Below are 24,045 nucleotides of genomic sequence, written 5' to 3' on the forward strand. Positions count from 1 at the left end.
TTCCTTCTTTCTTTCTCTCTTTCCTTCTTTCTTTCTCTCTTTCCTTCTTTCTTTCTCTCTTTCCTTCTCTCTCTCTCTCTTTCCTTTTCTCTCTCTCTCTCTCTTTCCTTCTCTCTCTCTCTCTCTTCCTTTCCTTTTCTCTCTCTCTCTCCCTTTCCTTTTCTCTCTCTCTCTCCCTTTCCTTTTCTTTCTCTCTCTCTCTCTCTCTCTCTCTCTCCATTTCCTTTTCTCTCTCTCTCTCCCTTTCCTTTTCTCTCTCTCTCTCTCTCTCTCCATTTCCTTTTCTCTCTCTCTCTCTCCCTTTCCTTCTCGTTCTCTTTCCTTCTGTCTGTCTGTGTGTCTCTCTCTCTCTCTCTGTCCTTCTTTCTCGTTTTCTATTTCTCGCTCTCTGTCCTTTATTTTCTTATTTCTCTCTCTTTCCTTCTTTCCTTCTCTCTCTCTTTCCTTCTCTTTCTCTCTCTTTACTTCTCTCTGCCCTTCTTTTTTGTTACATGTTTTCACCTCCATGTTTTGACGGTGGGGATGGTGTTCTTGGGGTCATAGGCGGCATTCCTCCTCCTCCAAACACGGCGAGTTGAGTTGATGCCAAAGATCTTGATTTTGGTCTCATCTGACATTACACTTTCACCCAGTTCTCCTCTGAATCATTTAGCTGTTCATTAGCAAACTTCAGATGGGCTGGACATGTGCTTTCTTCTGCAGAGCAGGGCTGGACTGGGACAAAACTTTGGCCCTGGACTTCTTCCAGACTGGCCCACTTTGACATGTCTCTCCTATGGCGGCCAGACAACTCCCGTCCCCCCCGGCCACCCAAGCCCCCTCTCCCCCTTCACTAGCCACTAGCCGTTCTACTTTATTAGAGTAGAACGGCTGGTACTGGTACTCTTATAGGCAGCACTAGTGGGGGAGCTAGACATTATTTCACCCGGGGCAAAGAATCAGTTTGGTGCCCCCCCTTATGGGACAAGATTAGGCAGAAGTGAGAAACTCCCAGGCCATAGCTGTTGAGTCAGCTGTCTGTCCCCTCCCCCATGCTCCTCTGTCGTCCCCCCTGCTCCTCTGGTCCTCCCCCTGCTTCTCTGTTCCCCCCAGGTGATCACTGCGGGGAGGGAGAGGAGGTGAGCTCTGCGGGGAGGGAGAGACAGAGGAGCGGAGGGGGGCGGCGGTCCGCTGTCACTGAAGCCGGCCCACTGAGCCATCGGCCCACCGGGAAACTCCCTGTAGTCCCAATGGTCAGTCCATCCCTGCTGCAGAGGGACCTTGTGGACTCTGCAGGATTTCAGTTCTTCACGGCGTAGTGTGGGCAAACGTACAAATCAGTAGGGGATCAAATACTTTTTTCCCCGCACTGTAGTTGGGGTGATCTGTAATGTCTGAAGAGTATCTTAGTAGCACCCTAGCAACAAGGCAGGACAGGTGGTGGTGGCAGGGGCTGCATTTTTTCCTATTGAAATAGAAACTACAAGATTTTACGACGACTAAATGAAATAGACAGATTTGTGAAGAATGGCGCTTTGCTGTTCCCTATTTTTAAAACATTATTCTGGCCCTTGGCTGACCCATGTGGCTGCAGTCGATCTATATCTCCTGTTTACGCTCATGCTAAACAGAACCCAGAAGTAATGAGAATAATCTAGAGCCGCAGGAAAGTGAAATTCTGGGAGCAGATAAAAAGTTCCCTCTCTAATTCTCCCAGAAAGTAAATCTCTGATTTTTATTGCTGTTCCTATGGTAACTTAATTTATCAGCCCGCCCAACAAAACTAGATTAGAAACTGTATTACCCGGTGATACAAGATTATATTTATTGTCTGGATTGCTTTGTCCGCAGACTGCTCTCAGACGCACAATATGCATCATTTTCTTCTGGATTTTGTACTCATTGTGTCTGATGGAATCGAAAAAATTATTGGTACTCTACGACTCTCCCGTGCGTTATGAATATCGTTATGAAAACGCAGCTTTCTGCATGGAACATAATAAAGCCTGGATTGATTACAGCTACTGCAAGCTGATTGTTAAAGTAGAGGTTCAGACAAAACCTATCTAACTTTAAACCTACTCTCAGCCACATTCTAAATCTATTTAATCCTGTAAAGAAAAAATTGCTATACGTACCTTTTCTGAAGCCAAATTGCTCCAGTCTCCAGCGGCGGCTGCTGTGTAGAGAAAGAAAGCCGACAACGGCTGTGAAACGCCTGGGAAGTGACGTCACCCATAGAGTAACTATGGGGCTTCCGTTGTCGGCTGCCTCACCTGCATACGCCCATATGCTGAAGCCGTCGCTGACAGCTCAGCGTAGGACTGGAGCGGCTGCAGAACAGGTAAGTATCTTCTTTACAGGGCTAGATACAGTGCCTTAGAAAAGTATTCATACCCCTTGAAATGTTCCATTTTTTTTCACGTTACAACCAAAAACGTAAATTAATTTTATTGGGATTTTATGTGATAGACCAACACAAAGTGGCACGTAATTGTGAAGTGGAAGGAAAAACAAATACATATTTGAAAAGTGTGGCATGCATTTGTATTTAGCCCCCTTTACTCAAAAACCCCTAACTAAAATCTAGCGGAACCAATTGCCTTCATAAGTCACCTGATTAGTAAATAGAATCCACCTGTGTGCATGTAAATCTCAGTATAAAATTCAGCTGTTCTGTGAAGCCCTCAGAGGTTTGTTAGAGAACCTTAGTGAACAAACAGCATCATGAAGGCCAAGGAACACACCAGACAGGTCAGGGATAAAGTTGTGAAACGATTAAAGCAGGGTTAGGTTATAAAAAATATCCCAAGCTTTGAACATCTCATGGAGCTCTGTTCAATCCAGCATACAAAAATGGAAATAGTATGGCACCAGGCACAACTGCAAACCTACCGAGACACAGCTGTCCACCTAAACTGATAGGCTGGGCAAGGAGAGCATTCATCAACTGTAGCACTTTTATCCCAAACTCACAGTCACCAGGAATCAGTTCAGGGTCATTATTTACGAGTCCCCAGAACAGTTGCACACCTTCCAGCTTCCCCAAGGCACAATCCAGTGAGGGAGATGATTCTTCTCCAGACCCGATCCGTTGTTGTGAAGTCCTTCAGCTCCTCAGAAGATCACTCTAGTCTAGACCCTCAATCCACCCTCACACTGCTGAGGCCTCAAGAACAGCTACATGGTCAATGGGCTACCTTAGAGAAGCAGCAGGCTTCTCCTCTAAGGTTTGGAACCCTCCTGGAGAGAGAGAGAGAGAGAACACTCCGGGGTTATTTATCACTTCCCCAGCCACCTTCTGGGCACTCTTCTTAAGGGATAGGCCAAGGCATGTTAAATATTCAGGCTGGTAATTTGAACTTTACACTGGGAAGGTGCTACACTAAAGTGAAAATAAGGTTGCCAGCTTTGTTCTGGTAAAATATGGAACAGGGTGGGTGAGAAATTGTGGAGATTTTCAAGGGAGACCACAGGCAAAAAAAAGTGGAGTCCCTTTTGAAAATTCTTACCATCCAATTAGCCAGGCATGCAGCCTGTCTGGCCAGAAAGGGGAGAGGCACTAAGCGTGAACCATACCATTCCACGTGCCCTAAATATGGAGAGGGTACAGTGCCATGGTGGGGGGGGGGGGGGGCACTAGGAAAATCATTTTGTCCCCATGTTGATGAGGACAAGGGCCTTATTCCCACAACCCTGGCCCAGGGGATGTAGGGGTTGGCAGGGGACAGAGAGCTTGGCACAGTGCCACCATTCCTTGGAATAATGGTTCACGATCAATGAATGCTACGCCTGCTGAAAGCAACAGGATATAATTCTTGCCACGGCATGTGTACACCCCCAGCTGCTGCCTCTGCAACTAAAGAGGGGGAGGTCAGGGGGATGAGGGAGAGAAGGTAAAACCATAGGGTTTTACCACCCCCCAACCATGAGTGTGAACAAGCCCTTAGGTTGGCTACTTTTACTCCTCCACTGCATCTATGGGGGAACAACTGAGATATCCTTGGACAGCAGCATTGCAAATCCACATTGGATGGACTAGTATATTTAGACAGACTTTACCTTAGTGATTAACGGTGTAAAGCCAAACTCCAGCTAAAACTTTTAATAATCAAAAAAATTCCTTTTTGTGAATAAAGTTTTTTTTTATAAATGAATAGAAGCTGATCATTGTATACACCCCTGCGAGTGTTAAATTGTTTGTTTCAACCCCCTAACCACCACTTTTGCTAGACAGCTTGGTCCGTCAAAGGGAATTGTAAAATAACAGAGTTACTAGCAGGATCACCAGGTATTCATGTAATAAACTATGTTACAGGGGGGACAATTTGTTATTGTTGATACCAGTAAATGGCTTCATTTAAATAAAAATGTGCTATGCTTTTTGCAGACCGAGCAAGGAGCAGCATGGTCTCCACGGAAAGTGCCTCGTCTACCTATGAAGAGCTAGCAAGGGCATACGAGCATGCCAAGATGGAGGAGCAGCTAAGACATGCCAAGTTCACCATCACAGAGTGCTTCATATCAGACACATCATCAGAACAGCTCACAGCAGGGACTAATGAGTACACGGACAGTATAACCTCTAGCACACCCTCAGAGTCCGGGATATGCAGGTTTACTGCATCGCCCCCTAAACCCCTGGACGGAGGAAAGGTGCAAAACATGGCAGCCCCAAAGGCACATCGGCCAGGTAAGAGTATGGCAGCCAATATTATTGTGTCAGAACCTGCTCAGTTATCTTTTGGAGGATACAGCTCTACCGTTTGGCTTTGAAATTACAGCAATGTTTTAACTGGGGGTCCAAAAGGGAAGAGAGTGATGGGGCATGTACAAATGAATGCACCTGTGCAGACAATGTAATTCCAACCCATGCGGCAACAAATCAAGTGATTTTTGAAGCTTACAGTACTTCCTTGTGTGCTTCCAGCCTGTCGTTTTTAATAGCCAGCCAATAGCAGTACCCAGGAATGCAGCTAGTATTGAAATGTTGACTGTCTAATGTAAATTCAGTATTCATGCTTACGTTTTTTGCATTGACATTTTTTTACAGCATGGGTCCCTCCTTACATCAGGATCTCCATCAGAGTCCTGCTTAAATCAGGGTCTTCTTCAGAGTTCTCCTTACATCAGGGTGCTTATCAGAGTCCTCCTTTCATCAGTTCCCCTTTAGTCCTCCTTGCATCAAGGTCCCCATCGGAGTTCTCCATACGTCAGGGTCACCTACAGAGTCCTCCTTACATCAGGGTTCGCCATCAGAGTTCTCCTTACATCAGAGTCACCATCAGAGTCCTCCTTACATCAGGGTCTTCATCAGAGTTCTCCTTACATCAGGGTCTCCATCAGAGTCATCCTTATATCATGGTCCCTATAAGAATCCTCCTTTCCTCGGGGTGCCCTCTTCAGAGTTCCTTTTGTATTATAGTCCCTCTTATGTCATGGTCTCTATCAGAGTTCCCCTTACATCAGGGTCCCCTATTACATTGGGGGTTGAAGCAGAGACCATAGGCAGCCCTGCTGACACTAATTCCCAATCTGCGCACACTAAGGATACACCACTGACCCTAGCTGAGGGCCGAATATAAAGTTGTAGTGGGCTGGATGTGGCCTGTGGGCCGTAGTTTGGAGACCCCTGATTTACATCATTGTCAACAAACAGTACTGAAATACTGTTATTGCCCATCAGTTACACTTAGCATAATAGACATTATAAAGTAACATTCACCTAAGTATTCTCCTTTCCCCTCCATATGAACTACTGTAGTATACAAAGTTCCAGTGCAACTACTGACTTTTCTGAAAGTCATAATCTGCAAAAGGATTGACACGCCCACTTATGTCAGTGCCTTGGACTCTGTGATTGGTTGTGTGCCGAGACCCTTTGCTCGCCCAGTTCTGCTCTCCCGACACTCCTCTGCTACTATTGAGTCAGCTTGCAGATTGCAACGTCTGATGGTCCAGTCATCCAAGGTTCCGGGATCCGAACTACAGCTATGTACCGTTCAGACCCATTAAGAACAAACACCAGGCAGGCTGTATGTACGTTCAAACAGGACTCTTTATTTTCAAGTACACAGCACACTTTTATACAGAATTTGGAACATCCCACCCCCAACAACTGCTTTCCTATTGGTCAATTGTAAAGTATATGCAGTCCTCACTCAGGTCCTCCTTAACCATGCAAATGAGGACTTAAATTAGTCAACAGGGATTGGTCCAATAGCTTGGATAGAAAGACTGTTATGTGTATTGAGACAGAAGGTAATCAATGTACACAATAGCCCGGTCTATTTAACAGAACTTAATTACTACCTCTGAAAGGTTACATTCCTTTAGATAATAACATGCTAATTCAATACTCCTGACAGGAGACTTCTGATCTTTAGAACAATACAAGGTCTTTTAGCGTAAACACATACATCTTCAAACACACATGATAAATTCAATTAACCTTCAATCCACAGTTTTTAGCCAAACGGACTGTCTCTGACAGAAGATATTTACCTCTGATAATCAAAAGGCTTTAAAACAGGGTTATCACATAATGGACCATCAAATGTCTCAGTATATCCTGTAATACATGAATTAGGATTTCAAGTAGAAACACTCCAGTACTCCAAGGTCCATGACAGGTTGCTCAGAAACTAGGCACTTAATTGTTTGATGAATAAGAATGCCTCCCTGTTCCTGTAATGATAATAATGTATTTCCTCACTAATAACAGGTAAAGGGTATATCCAGCAAGTAAGTACCCAAATGTAATTCCAAGCTTCACTATTTTACCCATTTTCTTCTTTATCAAGCCCACACTGCGGTGCAGAAAAACGAAACACAATGTGAACCAAAAATGTGCATATGAAGACATACAATAACGTGCACAAGGTGTGTAAAATGGTCCAATCCTGAAGAGGAGGGCACTTAATTCTGAATCCTTCCCACGAGGAAGGTCCCGCAGGGCTTCCATCATAACAGCAGAAATACTATACAGCCAGCCACCCCAGCCAAAAGACTAGAATGCTGATGGAGCACCCCTACTGAACACTGATCAGAACAGGTTGTACACTTGATGATAACCAAAAGACAGAGATCTCCAAGCTTCATTATTCTGCCCATATCCAGGTCACTCTCCTGCCTGCCTGCCTTTACAAAATACATATATTCCTACCACTCTCAGGCTTTCATTGCAGTCTTTAATGCCATTAGATAAACTTAAGTTTTAGTTCCTGTTCCGGTGGCTACACGGGAACCCCGCTGTGCTCAATCAAAAGCTGAAACCCTACTTTATATATTATGTACGAGTCAGTCACATTCTGTAGTCTAATAGCCTCTTCAGTATGCTAAAGTACGATTTTCCTGCCGACATTAGACTTTCAAACGCCTGGGCTTATTTTTATACCTGAAGATTTTCATAACGAGAATGTTTAGGGAACAAAACAATACCTCCACTTTGTTATCAGGAAATCACCCAACCGTCAAATATTTTGACAAGCAGCATATTTAACTTCAAGCCATAAAACTTTTCCGCCGTAGTCTTTTCATTTAGTCAGCTGGTTTAAAAAAAAAAAAAAAATCTACATTTTAATTTCATGGTTTTGTAATTTTAATTGTGCTTGGCAGACACCTTACATTAACTGTGTCTTCGGACAACGGGTGGTTGAACCTGGAACAAACAAAAAAGAGGAACGCTCAAATGCCTGAGTCCCGGAATTAATTTGTGTACCAAGTAAGGTCAAGACACTCAATCAGTCAATAAGTGGTGGTGTTTGCTTAAACTATATTATGATTTTTCACTTTGATGTCTGCAGATTCTTCTTGGTGTTCACTAGCCTGACATTGACTGGTATGGTTTACAATCAATGCTACCGTGTTTCCCCGAAAGTAAGCCCTACCCCGAAAGTAAGCCCTAGCGTGAATTTGGGGGCGGGCTGCAATATAAGCCCTACCCCGAAAGTAAGCCCTAGTCAAAGTTCATTAAAAATACATTGCTTCAGTGTTTCCGTTTATTACTGTGTTAAAAAATATGGTACCGTTATGTTTAAAGCCACTGCTGATCCATCCTCTTCTCGCCTCGTCTGCATCCCGTCCCTCTTTACTGTAAGCAGCGGGCCGGCTCTTCTCGTTCCTCCTCTCCTCCCCCCTGACATCTTCAGCCCTTCCCTTCTTACTGCACGGAGCGAGCCGATGACAGGTGACCTCGGCTCTTCTCTCTCCTCCCACCTGACGTCTTCAGCCCAATCCTCCTCAGCGCGCGGAGCGCTCTGACGTCAGCGGGATCTCTTCTCTCTCACTCTCTCCTCCTGGATGACGAAAGAAGAGCAGGTGAATACCGGTACACCTGGGAGCTGTATACCCTATGGTAAAAGGTATTTTCTATGGTACTGCACCTTATACAGTGCCAAGATGTCTTTCTCAAAATACTGTAATGACTCCTGACCTGACAGTTTGGGGGGGGGGGTGACAGGGGGACACAGAATCTTTGTAAAATTTGTACATTCCGTAAATAAATAAGCCCTACCCCGAAAGTAAGCCCTAGTGTGTTTTTTGTGGACAAAATTAATATAAGACCCGGTCTTACTTTCGGGGAAACACGGTACTGCAAGACCTTAAAGCTGAGCTCCAGCCTCTCCTCCAGTCTTGCTTACTCTGATTTCACTGCACATTGTGGCTTTAAAGGGGGACATTTGCTTTGCCCATGCAGTACAAAGCTACAGGTTCACTAATGGTGCAAACAAATGACCACTGTCTTCACCTATTACTGGCCTTTGCGGCCAGAGACACATGGAATGGCAAGGCATGCAAAACAAAACCAAAGAAATTCCAAACTCAACTTACCCACCAGCTTGCAACCAACCGAATTGTCCTGTCTAACAGTATGCGTTAAAAACAGGGATTTTGTTTGCAAACACATGCGTACACTACAGAGCCCCGTCAAGGCACCCCATTATTTTCTGTAGTCCTAACTCTAAATTTTGAGAGCCTCCGCAGTGGAAGCACATGCATTATTATGGATAGGCAGAGGACAGGTAAGCCTGGAGGGAAAATGAAATAAAGAACCCACGCTATGGCAATATAAAAGATAAATATCAATATAAGTGTATAATAGGTGCATATATTTCCTATAAAACTACTAACATACATAAATCTATATCGTTATATACAATATAAGATATATAAAAATATATAAAGTGCTCAGTGCTAATAGTGTGAATAAATACAATCAATAAAGTCCATCAAAATGCAATATACTGGACTGGTGATAAGTTAAAAAATTCTCAGGTGGTATATTGTGCTCCCATCTTGGGTCCCCACTCACCAGAAAGATGTTGGAATACGCCTGTATCAGTATGGTGTCTCCCATCCACATATGAATACGCCTGTATCAGTATGGTGTCTCCCATCCACATATGAATACGCCTGTATCAGTATGGTATCTCCCATCCGCAGAAGGGGTTGATGTTGCTGGTCATCAAGGAGGTGTATCTCCTAACGTCCACCAAAATAATTATGGACCCGAACGGATGGTCTGGGTTCTCCAAATTTAAACGATCAATGTGCATCTGTTGTGACAAAGTTAAGCAATGAGGAAAGAAGAGGTATATAGTGTAATACAGTAAAATGTATTTAAAAGGTTCATAGCTTATTACACTTACATCAAAACCCTTAAAATCGTGCGAAATTGCCACCTTGGCATACAAACAGCCTTCACAGATTCTCCTTAGCTTGATGCGTTTCGCCCCACCCACAGAAACTTATGGAGTCCGTGATTGGCTGTCTTTTGTACTCTGAGTACCTCCTACTACACCCAATGACTCCCACTACTCTCATTGATGGCGCAATAAAAATTACTATCACTTTCGGTTTCCGCCGGTACCGGAAGTGACGCATCCACCGTAACCGGAAGTGACGGCCGGAACTGAAAGTGATGCAGCCTTGATGCTTTAAGAGCCCACCCCTCCTTAATGGCACAGCGGCGCACTTGACACCCAGCATATATAGCACAATGTTGGAAAAGGTGTCCAGTGCATCCCCTCACCGATATTTCTCTATAATGGTGGCCTTATCTGCAGCAAATTCCCTCTATTGATCCCCCCACTGCTCTATTCAGCCAGCAGAAGCAAAGAAAGGAAAATCTTCGGCATTTCCAAGCATTAGGGTGCATGTGACTTTCTCCCCTTCCTCCTATGTAAAAGTACTAGTGCTTGGTGATTGGCTGCTTCGGTGCTGTAATATGAAAAGAGAGTTCTCAACCCTGTTTAAGCTCCGAGGCATGACTTTAAGTTTTTTAGATTGGTATATGGCAGTTCTTTGAGTGTCCAATTTCAGAGCTGAGCTTGAAGTATCAGATAGAATGGCCCTATAGTCTGACACTTTTGCCCTAACAGGGAGAAAATACAAGTAAATAATAATAAAAAAAAATTAAAAGTAATTCTTGATTAAGGCTACAGCCATATGTGGGTAGGTCTAGTACGATACGGCAGGGAGAAAACACAATCCAAGTGCAGTAACAGAAAGATATTGTAATAGAAGTCCAGCAATACACAACAGACCCAGCAGAAAGGCAACCCGACCGGGAACACCCGCAAGTTGTAACAATGATGAGAAAGTAGACTGAAGACACAGAGGTGCTAACAGCATCTTTCTCGAGGAGTGGAATGCGGCCTCCAAATGGCGAGGTTTCCAGGAAGGATGGTGTCCCCCTGCAGTTTTCCTACTCCCTGACGTGAAGTACTGTCCCTGACAGACAGGGGACCTGTCCCTACTGTAGCCACTTTCAAAAATGTGCACCAAGCCCAGGAGTCAGGGTCTTAAATAGATTCTATCTCTCACAAGATGGCCACCAAAGTCACATGGGGCACCCACATCCAATCAGAGAGCTGCCTTCTTGTGACCGAGGGAACCATAGAGGAACTGGGCTCCTCTTGACTTCCTCTCCCATCTGCAGTGCTACTGCGGTTGCGGGCCAGTGGAGAACTTGGACTGCACCTGCCTACACGTGTACCTACCATGGAGGTTCAGAATATCACTGATCCACTTGTGAGTTCTTCTCTTTAAAATTAATCTCTCAAAAATGATCTTTCCATCTATCTCACTGCCCCAGTCAGTGTTTATAAGTAACACATTTTTATCGTCTCCACCCACTACCGTTTCCTTCCCTACTGCGTCCTTTTTTTTTTCTACTTTGAATTGCTTGGAGTTCTGCTTTAAAATGTTTCTCCTTCTTATCAATAGGTCTGTTCAGTTGTGTAGGCTTGATTTCTGCATGCTGTCCCACACTGTGCTTTATATAATTACAGAATGATGAAGTATGATTGTTCATACACATAAGGGGTCCCTTAGTATTTGTTGTTTTGTGCTAATGGAGAAATCATGAAAAAAAATTCCTTGTTTTCAATTTTTGACTTAATGTATCCTTGGAAACAACAACCAGCGTAACACAATAGAGCACGTTCTAAGTGCATTAAAAAGCCCCCCAAAAAAAGTTGTAAAGGATTTAGCAACACCAGTCCCTAGGATCCCTTTAGGGATCTGTACCAGGCTCCGTTCGCATGTCACTTTCGTGCGTGTTACCAGACAGGATCCATGGACATCTTCCCTTGGTCAGCTCTCAGGAGAACCCTGGGTTTCAGTGTTCAGGCCCTCAGGTCTCCCACCCGAGGTTGCATGGCAGCCCCCTCCCCAATTGGACCTCTCTGGAGGAAGATCAAGATCGTGGGCCGGATTCATAAAGAAGATACGACGGCGTATCTCCTGATACGCCGTCGTATCTCTGAGTCCGGCCGTCGTATCTATGCGCCTGATTCATAGAATCAGGTTACGCATAGATATGCCTAAGATCCGACAGGTGTACAGTAAGTGACTTACACCGGCGGATCTTAGGCTGCAATTCCAGGCCGGCCGCTAGGTCGCGCTTCCATATCTTTTACGCATCGAATATGCTAATGAGCATTTACGCCGATTCAGAAACGGCGCTTTTTTTTTACGCCGTTTGCGTTCGGCTTTTTTCGGTGGAAAGTTACCCCTGCTATAGGAGGGGTAAGTGCGGCGTATCCTATGTTAAGTATGGCCGTCGTTCCCGCGCCGAGTTTTGAATTTTTGAATACGGCCGGACGTAATTTATGTTAACGTCGAAACCAATGACGTCCTTGCGACGTCATTTGGAGCAATGCACGCCGGGAAAATTTGCGGATGGCGCATGCGCTATTCGATCGGCGCGGGGACGCGCCTGATTTAAATTGTACACGCCCCCTAGCCGCGGAATTTGAATTCCGCCGGGGGATTTACGATACGCCGCCGCAACTTTAGAGGCAAGTGCTTTCTGAATAAAGCACTTGCCTCAAAAAATTGCGGCGGCGTAACGTAAATCAGATCTAAAGATCCGCTAACCTATCTGAATCTAGCCCCCTGTGTGCTCATCAAATATAAATATCAGCACCCAGCATGCTTAGGGGCACCACTCCCTGTAATTGGCTGAGAGGGCATTCATATTCATGCTGCTGCTCTACATGGGTTCCTCCAGCACTTCCCAAATTTGCCCGGATACAGAGGAGCCAATCACAGCAGCAGCAGCACTGTGAGTCACACAGGATCCATCCACTAAACAATTACCGCTTTCTGTTAGGCAGACAAGATAATATTTTACTTATCAATCTCCAATTAAGCAGGAGACCACATTATGAACTAGCTACACTCTAGCAAATATCTAGGAGGGTGCTACACCCATTAGAATTCATGTATACTGTACATATGCAATGTTTGTACATACTTTCCCCCCATCCAATTCGCATTTCAGGAGATCTCTATGGAACCGGTTCACACATCTCCAGAGCGGCTCCGGTGCAAATTGCACAGGAGTCTTGTGTGTCTTCTGGTCCGTTTCAGGTCCAAGTTCAGCCAACAATTCGGACTGAAGTCGGACCAGAAACGGTGAACCGGGATGCACCAGATCCCTGCTGTGAGCTGCTCTATGCGGCAGTGTGAGCCCAGCCTTAAAGTGGAGTTTCTATCCCAATTTTTTTTTCTCTCATTATTGTGCTCATTAGACCTAAAAAAGAAAAGAAGAAAAAAAAATGTTTTTACTCATCTGGAAATGCCTGTTGCTATGCAGTCCCACAAAATCTGCCTTTGGAATCACCTAGGATTCTGACATCATCTCCCTCTAATGCTCCTGGGAAATGTGTGTCATCATTTCCCAGGATGTAGTGCGCTACCCAATTATCACTCCCTATCCAAGACTTCCAGGAAGTAAGTGCTTGTGGGCTTCACAATGCCCACAAGCAAAATGACAACGGTGTGGACATAGTTTTTTACACAATCTTTTTTGAATAACTATGCGGAGCGGCGGCGGATTGTAAAATAGTAAGTGACCGGATTTATATTCTAAAAACGCATGATGAAAGGACATACATTTAAAAAATGCTAATTGTGGTTGGAACCCCGCTTTAAGGTAAGTCAAAAAGCACTTCATCATCACCTATCCATGGAATCACACTTGCTTTGCTTTGGTTTTAAAGTGGTTGTAAACCCGATCTAAAAAAAAAAAAAAAAACATAGTATGCATAGTATACTGGCTCATTATTAATTACTTACCTGAGATCGAAGCCCCCGCAGTGGTCCTCGGCCTGTCCCCCCCCCCCCCTGGCGGCCACATCTCTCCCGGGGGGTTACTTCCTGGTATCACGGCTCCGGCGATGTGATTGGCCGGAGCCCCGATGACGTCTCTTCTCTTGTGGGCATGTCTGTATGTGCCATTGCTTCAATTTGCCCCAGTGCGCATGTGCCGCTGAAATCAGCACATGCAGGGGATGGAGAAATCTCCTAAACTGTGCAGGTTAGGAGATATTCTGGGTAGCTACAGGTAAGCCTTAATATAGGCTTACCTGTAGCATAAAAACCACTTGAAACGCAGTATAGATGAATATCCCACTAAAAAAATCATCATGTTCTTGTATCAGCATAGGACTGTGCAACGGTCAGGAAAGAGAAAAGAGGTTTCTCGGAATACATTTATTATGAAAGGGAAAGACAAGGTTAAAACCGCAAGCAACACTCCACGACATAAGTGCCTCTAGCGCAATCAGATAATCGCATATGTATTCAGTAAGCTAGTAATAGAATGTCTTACGAAGTAGTGGGCATGTACCATTGTTTCTGCAAAGCTCTGAGTTTGCCTCTGATGAAGTCCTGGTGACAAAACGTATCAGACTGTGCTTGGGGACACATTGGTACAAGCCTGATACTGAGTAACATACTCTATTGCTAGTTTAGAGAAGCTTTGTATACATATGCGATTATCTGATAGTGCTGGAAGCACTTATGTCATGGAGTGTTTGCTGCTGTTTTAACTTTGTTTCTTAAACTCTATTACATTAAGAGAAGGCTCTTTTCTCTTCCCTGAGCATTGCACACTTATATGCCGGCAAAAGAACATGTCAGTGGGATATACATTTATACAGAGTACAAGACTATAGAGGGTTTTATTCCATGGTGAGGAGATCATTACGTAAACCCAAACTTTTTTTAAACTAACTTTATAATAAGGTTATCCTTACCTGCTCAGTGCAATGGTTTTGCATGGAGCAGCCCCGATCCTCCTCTTCTCAGGTCCCCCGCCAGTGCTCCTGGCTCCTCCTCTTCTCAGTATGCTTCCATAGGAAGCCATTTCCCATTGTGGCACGCTTGGGTGCTTGGCCCCACCCCTGCACTCCACCCTCTGTCCATTGAGGAGAAAGAGAGCCGAGGGAGTCTCTGCTCTTGAGCAAGGTGCTGGATCGAGATCGAGCGCAGGTAAATATAAGGGGGCGCGCTGCATACAGAAGTATTTTTTACCTTAAAGTGGATGTCCGCTGGAAAAAAAAATATTTAAAGCCAGCAGCTACAAATACTGCAGCTGCTGACTTTTAATATTAGGACACTTACCTGTCCTGGAGTCCAGCGCCGTCCGCAGCAGTGGACGAGCGATCGCTCGTCACTCTGCTGCCCCCCCGCCATCCTGGGGAAGGATGGCGGGGGGGCAGCAAACGTAAACAAACGAAATGGGTGCATTGTTTACAAACGATGCAACCTTTGGGTTTAAATATTGAACTAGATTTAAACTGTTTCCTCACCAATGAATAAGATATCTGTCCAATATTTACAGTTGTGCCTATATGGATGTCTACGTGAATTTTTACCACTGACTGGTTTCAGTGGTTTTTTAACCATAATCTTATTATTTATTTTATTGTCATAAAATATACATTTTAAGATAGTTCTTTTACCTTTGGGCCAAATGCAATGACTGTTTATTTAGTGTATTAGACCTTGTTGCATTTATTGGATACCAATTTTAATTTACTATAGTAATTTTTAATTTTGCACTGCTAATTTACGCAATGTCAATATTGTTATATTGCAGTCTCAGTTTGTTCCCAGTGAGCGGTGAATTACAATGCTCATTTGTTATCGATAAAGTTTTTTGTCTGATTGTTATGCTTGAGACCGGGACTGAGGCTACGATTGGCCCATTTCCAGCCACTTAAATTCGATCTAGGGCTTTATTTACCTTTCCATGCATGACCAGTGATGCTTCCTGATGACATAATCTCTTACGAAACGTACGTTGAGGCGCACACTGGTCACGCTGACGCACGCTACTTCCGGGTCCTTGCTGGTGGAGGTGGAACGCACGCCACACACGGAGCTACACGGAGACCCGCTCTCTCTTTCAGAAACACACGCAGTAGCCTCAGTGCTGGGACTTTGGCACCGGAGCAAGTAAGGGGCCATTTGGCTGTCCTTTTTTACATTTGTCTTTTAAAAATTAAAAACGGTAATGCACTATTGTGGTATTTCATTTCTTTTCTATTTATGGGATATGAGATCTGTTACGTGAGACATCATCGCTGATTGAATCTACATTTACCATGTGTTACCTTGTGTAACTCAGGCGTATCTGACCACTTTTTAATTAAAGGGTCCATTGTTTTTGGTAAGGAGCCAATTTATTTATTCACGTCGGGTGAATTGCACATATTTGGTGGAGGCTTCACTATTCAATCAAGATACAGAATACTTTCACTGAGGACTTTCTGATCACCTATAATTCTTCTGCACATGATTGAAATAATTCATCTTATTACAAATGGACTTTATTTACTTATAATAATTACACATATTGTTTAATATTACTTATCCAAGCGCCCCCTTCCCTCACTTTTTCTATATACACTAAATAGTTACATAGTAGGATGGGGTTACTATATATAATATTACATTGAACTCACTCTTATAGCATGTCTATAGTCTCTGGGTGTCTCCTTTAGCATGTCTTTAGCCTCCCTCTCACTCGTGGCATGTCCGTAGCCATCAACCATCTCCTATAGCATGTCTTAAGTCTCTCTCTATTGTGGCATGTCCTTGGCCATTGACCATCTCCTTCTCCTGTACTATATCTGCAGTCTCTACCTCTTGTGGCATATGTCTGTAGCCACTGACCATCTTTTGTGGTATGGTTATAGTCTTTTGTAGTATGTCTGCAGTTTCCATCTGTTGTGGCATGTCCATAGCTATTGGCCATCTCCTGTTTATGTCTTCAGTCTCCATCTCTAGTGGCATGGCATCTCCTGTTACCTGTAGTATGTCTGCAGTCTCCATTTCTTATGGCATGTCCTTGGCCATTTCCTGTATGATTTCTGCAGTCTATATCTCTTGTGGTATGTCCTTAGCTATTTACCATCATCTGTAGTATGTCTACAGTCTCTATTTCTTGCGGTCTGTCTGCAGCCTTTGACCATCTCCTGTAGTATGTGTGCAGTCTCGGACAGCCTTGTCAATGGCTAAGGACATACTACAAGAGATATAGGGCCAGATTCACAAAGGAGATACTCCGTCGTATCTCTCAGAGTATCTATGCGACTGATTCATAGAATCAGTTACGCATAGATAGCCCTAAGATCCGACAGGTGTAATTGTTTTACACTGTCGGATCTTAGGATGCAGTACCGCGGCCGCCGCTGGGGGGAGTTTGCGTCGTAAACCAGCGTCGGGTATGCAAATTAGGAGTTACGGCGATCCATGGCGGTTTTTCGCGTTCCCTACGTCGCTGCTAGTCTAGTTTCCCGTCGCAAATTTAGTCGTCGTTTTGGGTGCCCTAACTTTACACAGCACACGTATGTGCTGTATAAAGTATGGCCGTCGTTCCCGCGTCGAAATTTAAAAATCAATGTCGTTTGCGTAAGACGTCCGTGAATACGAATGTACGCTACGCACGTCGCCGTTCGAAAAAATGACGTCACTTCGCGCAAAGCACGGCGGGAATTTCGAAACGGAGCATGCGCAGTAGGTCCGGCGCGGGAGCGCGCCTAATTTAAATGGCACACGCCCCTTTAAATTACGCGGGCTTACGCCGGCGTCCGCCAGCATAGGTTTTCATTGCAAGTGCTTTGTGAATCAGGCACTTGTGATGAAAACTTGCGGCGGCGTAACGTATCTACGATACGTTACGCCGCCGCACTTCTACGTGAATCTGGCCCATAGACTGTAGACATCAAACAGGAGATGGTCTATGGCCATATCTCTTGTATGGTGTTTTGCAGTCTATATCTCTTGTGTGGTGTGCATTGACCATCACCTATAGTATGTCTGCAGTCCCCATTTCTTGTGGCATGTTTTTAGCCCATTGACCATCTCCTGTATGATGTCTACAGTCTATAGCGCGTGTGGTATGTCCTTAGCCATTGACCATCACCTGTAGTATGTCTGCAGTCCTAATTTCTTGTGGCCTGTCTGTAGACTTTGACTATCTCCTGTAGTATGTCTACAGTATCTCTAACAGCCTTTTCTAACATTTACAAAAAAATATGTGTGGCACTTGAGTAATGCCAATGGCTGCACTTGGGGCCCCCATATGAAGAAAGTTGACTATTGCTGGTAGAGTGAAAAGCAAAGCTATGCAGTAGCATGATATGTCAGTTTTCTTCTCTCTCAAATGTGTTTTTTACACATCTCTATCGATTGCCTGTTTATTTTCATACCATTTAATGGATTTCATCTTCTAAAAAAGGCATTTTCTAAAGTGCCGGGTTATATTCCCAGAGAGTGTAATATCTTTATGAGAGTGGTTTTATGGATCACAGTGGCTCTCTGGGACTTTACTTTCCTAGATTGGCTGGACTCATGGGAATGAAAGAACAATGCACTTCAGATTGTACATATACTGTACTGTATGTATACTTTTCATTGTGCTGGGGTGGCATAGACAATAAAACAAGCCTGTATATTTGAATTGACCTTAAAAGCATATCTAGAACTGTACAGTTGGTCACTGGGGCATTGAGAATATAGCTCAATGACGCTATTCATCATCCTTATATGGAGAAAATGCTAAACCCTTTCGCTGTCAGCCCTTTTTTTTTCTATATTTTACAAATGCGCTAAAATGTGAATTTTTGGCTTGAAAGTTAATAACCCACCTTATACAATATATATATTTTGCAAAACCGAGAACTTGTTGAATAAAAAGATTATAGTTTATATTATATGTTTGCACATTTGCACTAATGATATCAAACTTTTCAGTAAATACCAGTAACACTTTTAATATAATTTTAGTTCACACCGATAATTTAATCTTCTTTTTGGTATTTATTTTTTAATATTTAAAAAACAGGACTGTATCAGGTAAATAGTTATAAGGCCTCAAAATTCCATGTGCCCACAAAACAACAATACCCCAAATTGTTCTTATTGGACATTTCTAAAGCTAATTTCTTTAAAGTGGGGGTTCACCCCAAAAAAAAAATGTTTTTTTTGTCTATCATGCCATGCAGCATACTAGCGTCAGCTACAGTATGCATTTATTTTTTTTCCGCTGTACTCAGTTTAATCCGTTTCAGACTCCCTCGGGGAGTAGGCGTTCCTATCAAGAGGGGAACATGATTGACGGCCAGCTATGGCGCGTCACTCTTCCCGAAAATAGCCGAAATAGGACTTGGCTCTTCACGGCGCCTGCGCAGTCAGCTCCTAGTCTGTGCGCAGGCGCCGTATAGCGCCGTGAAGAGCCGAGACCTACTCCGGCTATTTTTGGGAAGCGTGACGCGCCATAGCCGGCCGTCAATCATGTTCCCCTCTTGATAGGAACGCCTATTCCCCGCGGGTGTCTAAAACGAAACTATTGGATTACACTGTGAGTACAGCGCAAAAAAATAAAATAAAGGCATACTGGAACTGACGCTAGTATGCTGCATGGCATGGTAGAAAGTAGTTTTTTAGGGTGAACCTCCGCTTTAACGTTAAACATAAATGATGGCCCTGCAATGATTCTTCTCACTCAGGCACGGGCATAAATATCTAATGTGTGTTACGCTATCCATGGAAAAGTGTACATGTGCATCCTAGGTACTCTTACCCTTGAGTGGGAGGTGGGGGTCCTTGCAATATGTCTGCTACTTAAAGCATTAAAGATATTGGGTCAAAATAACAAGTCAGGAAAACTAATTAAAAATTAGGTCAGCAGAAGCAGTTCCTACATCACTGTTGTGACGGGTCTACTTTAAAATTTGCCCTGCCCATAATTAAACTTGTGTCTGCCCATTCATGGCAAAGTAACACGTTTGGTTTAAATGCCCTTATGGAAAGCAGGATATAGTACTTCAGGGCATGGAGAAGAATGTAACTTACTGTATGTGACAGTGCTGGTCCAGGCAGCTTTGTCTCATGCATGGGCATCAACAAGGGGGGGTGCACACAGACACTCAGGGCCGATCCTGGGCGGTTGCCCAGGGTGCACTGCACCCAGGTACTGCAAGCTGCTGCACAGGGGGGTACCAAAGCTGTGGCAGTCACTTACTGTTACATTCAGCCGCAGCGTCGCCGTCCTGACTCCCTAGACTCTCTTATTGCACTGTCCGCTGGCCTCTCTGCTGCCCGCTGCACTGGTTTCTAGACTCGCCTGGTGTCTAGCAACCAGTGACGTCATGTCATGAGGCCGAGGCGAGGCCCCAGCATTCAGAGCGGAGGAGGAACTTCTTTTTTTATTGCCTCCACCCACCTCCTCCATCTTGTCAAGGTAGTACGGTTTAGAGCCTGAGGGAAGGAAGGGAGCATAAATGAGAGCTAAGTGTGAGCTGTCCACCTACACCAGCACCTACCTGAAGTGAGGCAGCCTGTGTCCATGTTTTGGAGCTCATCTTACAGCACTACTTGTATAATTGCGGTCAAGATGTTTAATTATTTAAACAAATGGGAGATATCATTGCTAACCTTCTAAAAATGCTTTTTACCAGGCTGTAATGCTGACCCATGGGTCAGAATGCTTTCTAAGCCAGAGCTTACAGAGCCATGGTGCTGCCATTTTCAGAAAGAAAAGTCAGTAGTGAAAACCTCTTTAAACATAAAAACAGATTAGAAATTGCTTATCAGACAATGGCAGCTTGATCCTTCTACTAAGCTTTTGTATCAGGTTTCTCAGACCTTTGCATGCCTGCGCTTTATGTAATTATTATTATTATTATACAGGATTTATATAGCGCCAACAGTTTGCGCAGCGCTTTACATCAGGGAAGACAGTACATCAGGGAAGAATCAATACAGGAATGATCAGAGGGCCCTGCTCGTTAGAGTTTACAATCTAGAAGGGAGGGTCAAGTGGAACAAAGGGTAGTTAGCTGTGGGGGATGATCAGATGGATTCAAATGAAAATACAGTTGTTGGGTATGGGTAGGATTAGGATAGGCTTCTCTGAAGAGGAGGGTTTTCAGGGATCCTTTAAAAGCTAATAGAGTAGGAGATAGACAGACAGATTGGGGTAAGGAGTTCCATAGGCTTGGAGAGGCTCTGGAAAAGTCCTGGAGACGAGCATGGGAGCAGGTGATAGAGCTAGAGAGTAGGAGGTCTTGAGAAGAATGACTAATAATGACTAAGCCCCTCCCATTAATGACATTGTCAAAAAGGGGCGCATCATGGGGGATTTTAAAATGACCCCCCCCCCCCCCTGAAAAAGTTCTGCGGACGCCTATGGTCTCATGGGTAGTCCACAGCTCTGTGTAGACCCATAACTCCAGCAACTAAAACCTTAACAGGGCTTTTGTTAGCTCCCAGCGTTTTTATAGAGGGGTCTGTATCCATTAGGATCTCCAGGGCCTGTTTTTTACATTTGGATCACTTGCGGTTTATTCATCTTTGCCGAAGATTAATCTGTTTGTCAACAGCAAGGGCAGCAAACTGTCCTTGCATAATGGATACTGGACACAGTTGAGTTTAAAGCAATCAAATTTCATAGCCCAGACAAGAACTCTCTTATTACTTGGAAATATGGGCACCACCCATCCTCTCTCTGTCCAATAGGGCTTTTTTCTACAAACCATAGAGTTGCCCTATTGGACAGTTGGTTAGACATGTAAAAGCTCCTGGGATAGAGTGGAATTGTTGCTACATGAGGAGAAGAGATACCGGTATATTAAAACAAAAAAACCCATGGAGTGTGCCCCCCTATATAAGGCTCATAGCACTGGTCCACAAGGGACATTGTAGAAAATTGGGCATGCAGATATCTAAAATCTCCCAAATCAATCCACAATAATGCAGAACATGCAAGAAAAAAAGTGCAAAGGAAATTTAAGTCATTTCCGTGAACTGAGAGTTTGTTGGCTAAATCGCTTTGGACAGCTCATTACTGCAGAGTTAGGAAATCTTATGTTCCCGGGCTTTGAACTTTGCTGGAGGAGACGACCCTTAAGTGGCGCCCAGGCTACAATGTAACTGCTAACTGGCTATTTATGGCTGTAAATACGCTCACCCAGTGGACACAATCAGTGCAAGGTCATGGTTTCTGCTGGGAAGTGGGATATATCTATTTTTAGTAGCACTATTACTTGAAATTGGCTTTTAGGAGACCAGCCAGAAGAACTGACTGTGCCTTCAAGATGTTTCTCTGTATATACTGAAGTCAGCGACCTGGCAGGTAGCATCGTTCAGCAAAGAGTGGTGTGGTTTTCCCCCGAAGGCACTGAAGAGCAAATGTAGGCAGTATAACAAAGGTCTTTAATTCACTTGTGTATTCCTTCGAAAGCCATGAAATCATTATTCATCTACGCTATTGAAATTAGCTGAGATGTCTCTTTTTAGCCACATACCAGATACAAATTTCTATTGGACTAGCCGCAATTAAATCCTACCAAGAGAGCGAAAGGGGTGGGTATGGGGGTACAGGACAGAGAGGGTGCAAACTGGAAATCACTAGTTGCTTGAAAGCTATGTTGAGAGCAAGGCAAGTAGTTTGGCATCTGGAAAGGTGCACGATAAGGTCAGGGTTGTCACCCAAGTAGTTCTACAGCCCGATAGCACAGCAACTTATTGATGGGCCACAGCAGAAAGCACATTATGGACTTCATGGCAGCTATAGATTCTTAAATAAGAATCTGTACTATTTCTGTGCTGTTTGGGTGGAGCTGTCAGTTTTCCATTAACCTCAGTCTTAAAGAGGACCAGAATGTTGGAAGCAGTGCCTAAAAAAGCAAGCCGAGGCAGCAGTATTGCATGTGGTCTCTCTGCAGCTCAATTGCCGTACTTTGTTCTGCAGAGGAGGTTTTGAGGCAGCCATCTAGCTAGAGGTAGGGATTTTCTTTCTCTCTTTAACAACAATGGGAACAGTGAGCACAATAGTGACATCACCTAATTCTACATTGTCAGCCTATGTCCTAATCTAATTAATCTTATATTTAAATACTGATTCTTAAGTGCCACAACAAATAGCAACCAAATTATAGTTTAGTGGGGTGTAGTGTTCTAAATACAAAGTATAATAGAATTGTAATATGGTCATGTCCAGTGGTCGGTCATGTTGGAGGTGTAGTGTCCTATGTTTAGAGTGTAATAGAATTGTATTCTAGTCATGTCCAGTGGTTGGTCATGTTGGGGGTGTAGTGTTCTATGTTTAGAGTGTAATAGAATTGTATTATGGTCCTGTCCAGTGGTTGGTCATGTTCGAGGTTTAGTGTCCTATGTTTAGAGTGTAATAGAATTGTATTCTAGTCATGCCCAGTGGTTGGTCATGTTGGGAGTGTAGTGTTCTATGTATAGAGGATAAAAGAATTGTATTATGACCATGTCCATTGATCGGTCATGTTGAGGGTGTAGTGTTCTATGTATAGAGTGTAATAGAAGTGTATTATGATCATGTCCAGATGTCCAGTGGTCGGTCATGTTGGGGGTGTAGCATTGCTGGGACAAGGTTATCCAGTGCCCAGGGCAAAGATGCCAAACCGGGTCCCCCCCCCCCCCCTCTTAGTGTTAGTGTCAGTGCACCCAGGCCCGGATTTACTCCCTTTGCCGCCCCAAGGCCGGGTCCTTCAATGCCGCCCCAAGGCCGGGTCCTTCAATGCTGCCCCCCCGCCAAAAAAAACCTGAAAGTCTCCCAATCCGTCATTGCCGCCTCACCGTCATTGCAGCCTTACCGTGCCCTCATTGCAGCCTCACCATCACTGCCGCCTTACTGTACCCTCATTGCAGCCTCCCTCAAAATCATTGCTGCCTTACTGTGCCCTCATTGCAGCCCCCCTCACCATCATTACAGCCCCCCTCACCATCATTGCAGCCTTACTGTGCCAAACAATGTAGCCTCACCAGTCAGTGTGTGCATTGCGCTCATCGGGCATCTCCTGCTCCTGCTGTGTCACGGTCACGGAGCTCACTGTAAAAAGTTTGGGCGCGCTGTGATAAAAGTCCCGCCCTCCTCCTAGACCAGCTCGTGTGATAGACAGAATGCTGCCTCTACCACACAAGCTGGTCTAGGAGGAGGGCGGGACTTTTATCACAGCACGTCCAAACTTTTCACAGTGAGCTCCGTGACACAGCAGTCTCCCGCTGTGTGTTATAACCGGCGCCGCCCCTGCACTCACTGCCGCCCCAAGGCCTGGCCTCGGTGGCCTTGTCAGGAATCCGGCCCTGAGTGCACCCCATCCCTGTAATATACCATTACGCCCAGGGCAGCCCCCACTCCTGCCCACCCCTTGTTTCGGTCCTGGGATGTGGTGTTCTATCTATGGAGCAACCTTTCTTAACCAAGGTTCTGTGGAACCCTAGGGTTGTAGA

General features: G+C 44.5%; 1 protein-coding gene across 3 annotated transcripts in view; it reads left to right on the forward strand.

Moving 5' to 3' along the window:
* Positions 1 to 24,045, forward strand: part of DSCAM (DS cell adhesion molecule) — a 712,133-nt gene that overhangs the window by 658,531 nt on the left and 29,557 nt on the right. For all 3 annotated transcript variants that reach the window (XM_040338983.1, XM_040338982.1, XM_040338984.1), the window contains one exon: positions 4,370 to 4,672. In XM_040338983.1, coding sequence (XP_040194917.1) covers positions 4,370 to 4,672 — 303 coding nt within the window. The remainder of the gene's footprint in view (positions 1 to 4,369; positions 4,673 to 24,045) is intronic.

Source organism: Rana temporaria, chromosome 2 (assembly GCF_905171775.1).
Source record: "Rana temporaria chromosome 2, aRanTem1.1, whole genome shotgun sequence".
Lineage (NCBI taxonomy): Eukaryota > Metazoa > Chordata > Amphibia > Anura > Ranidae > Rana > Rana temporaria.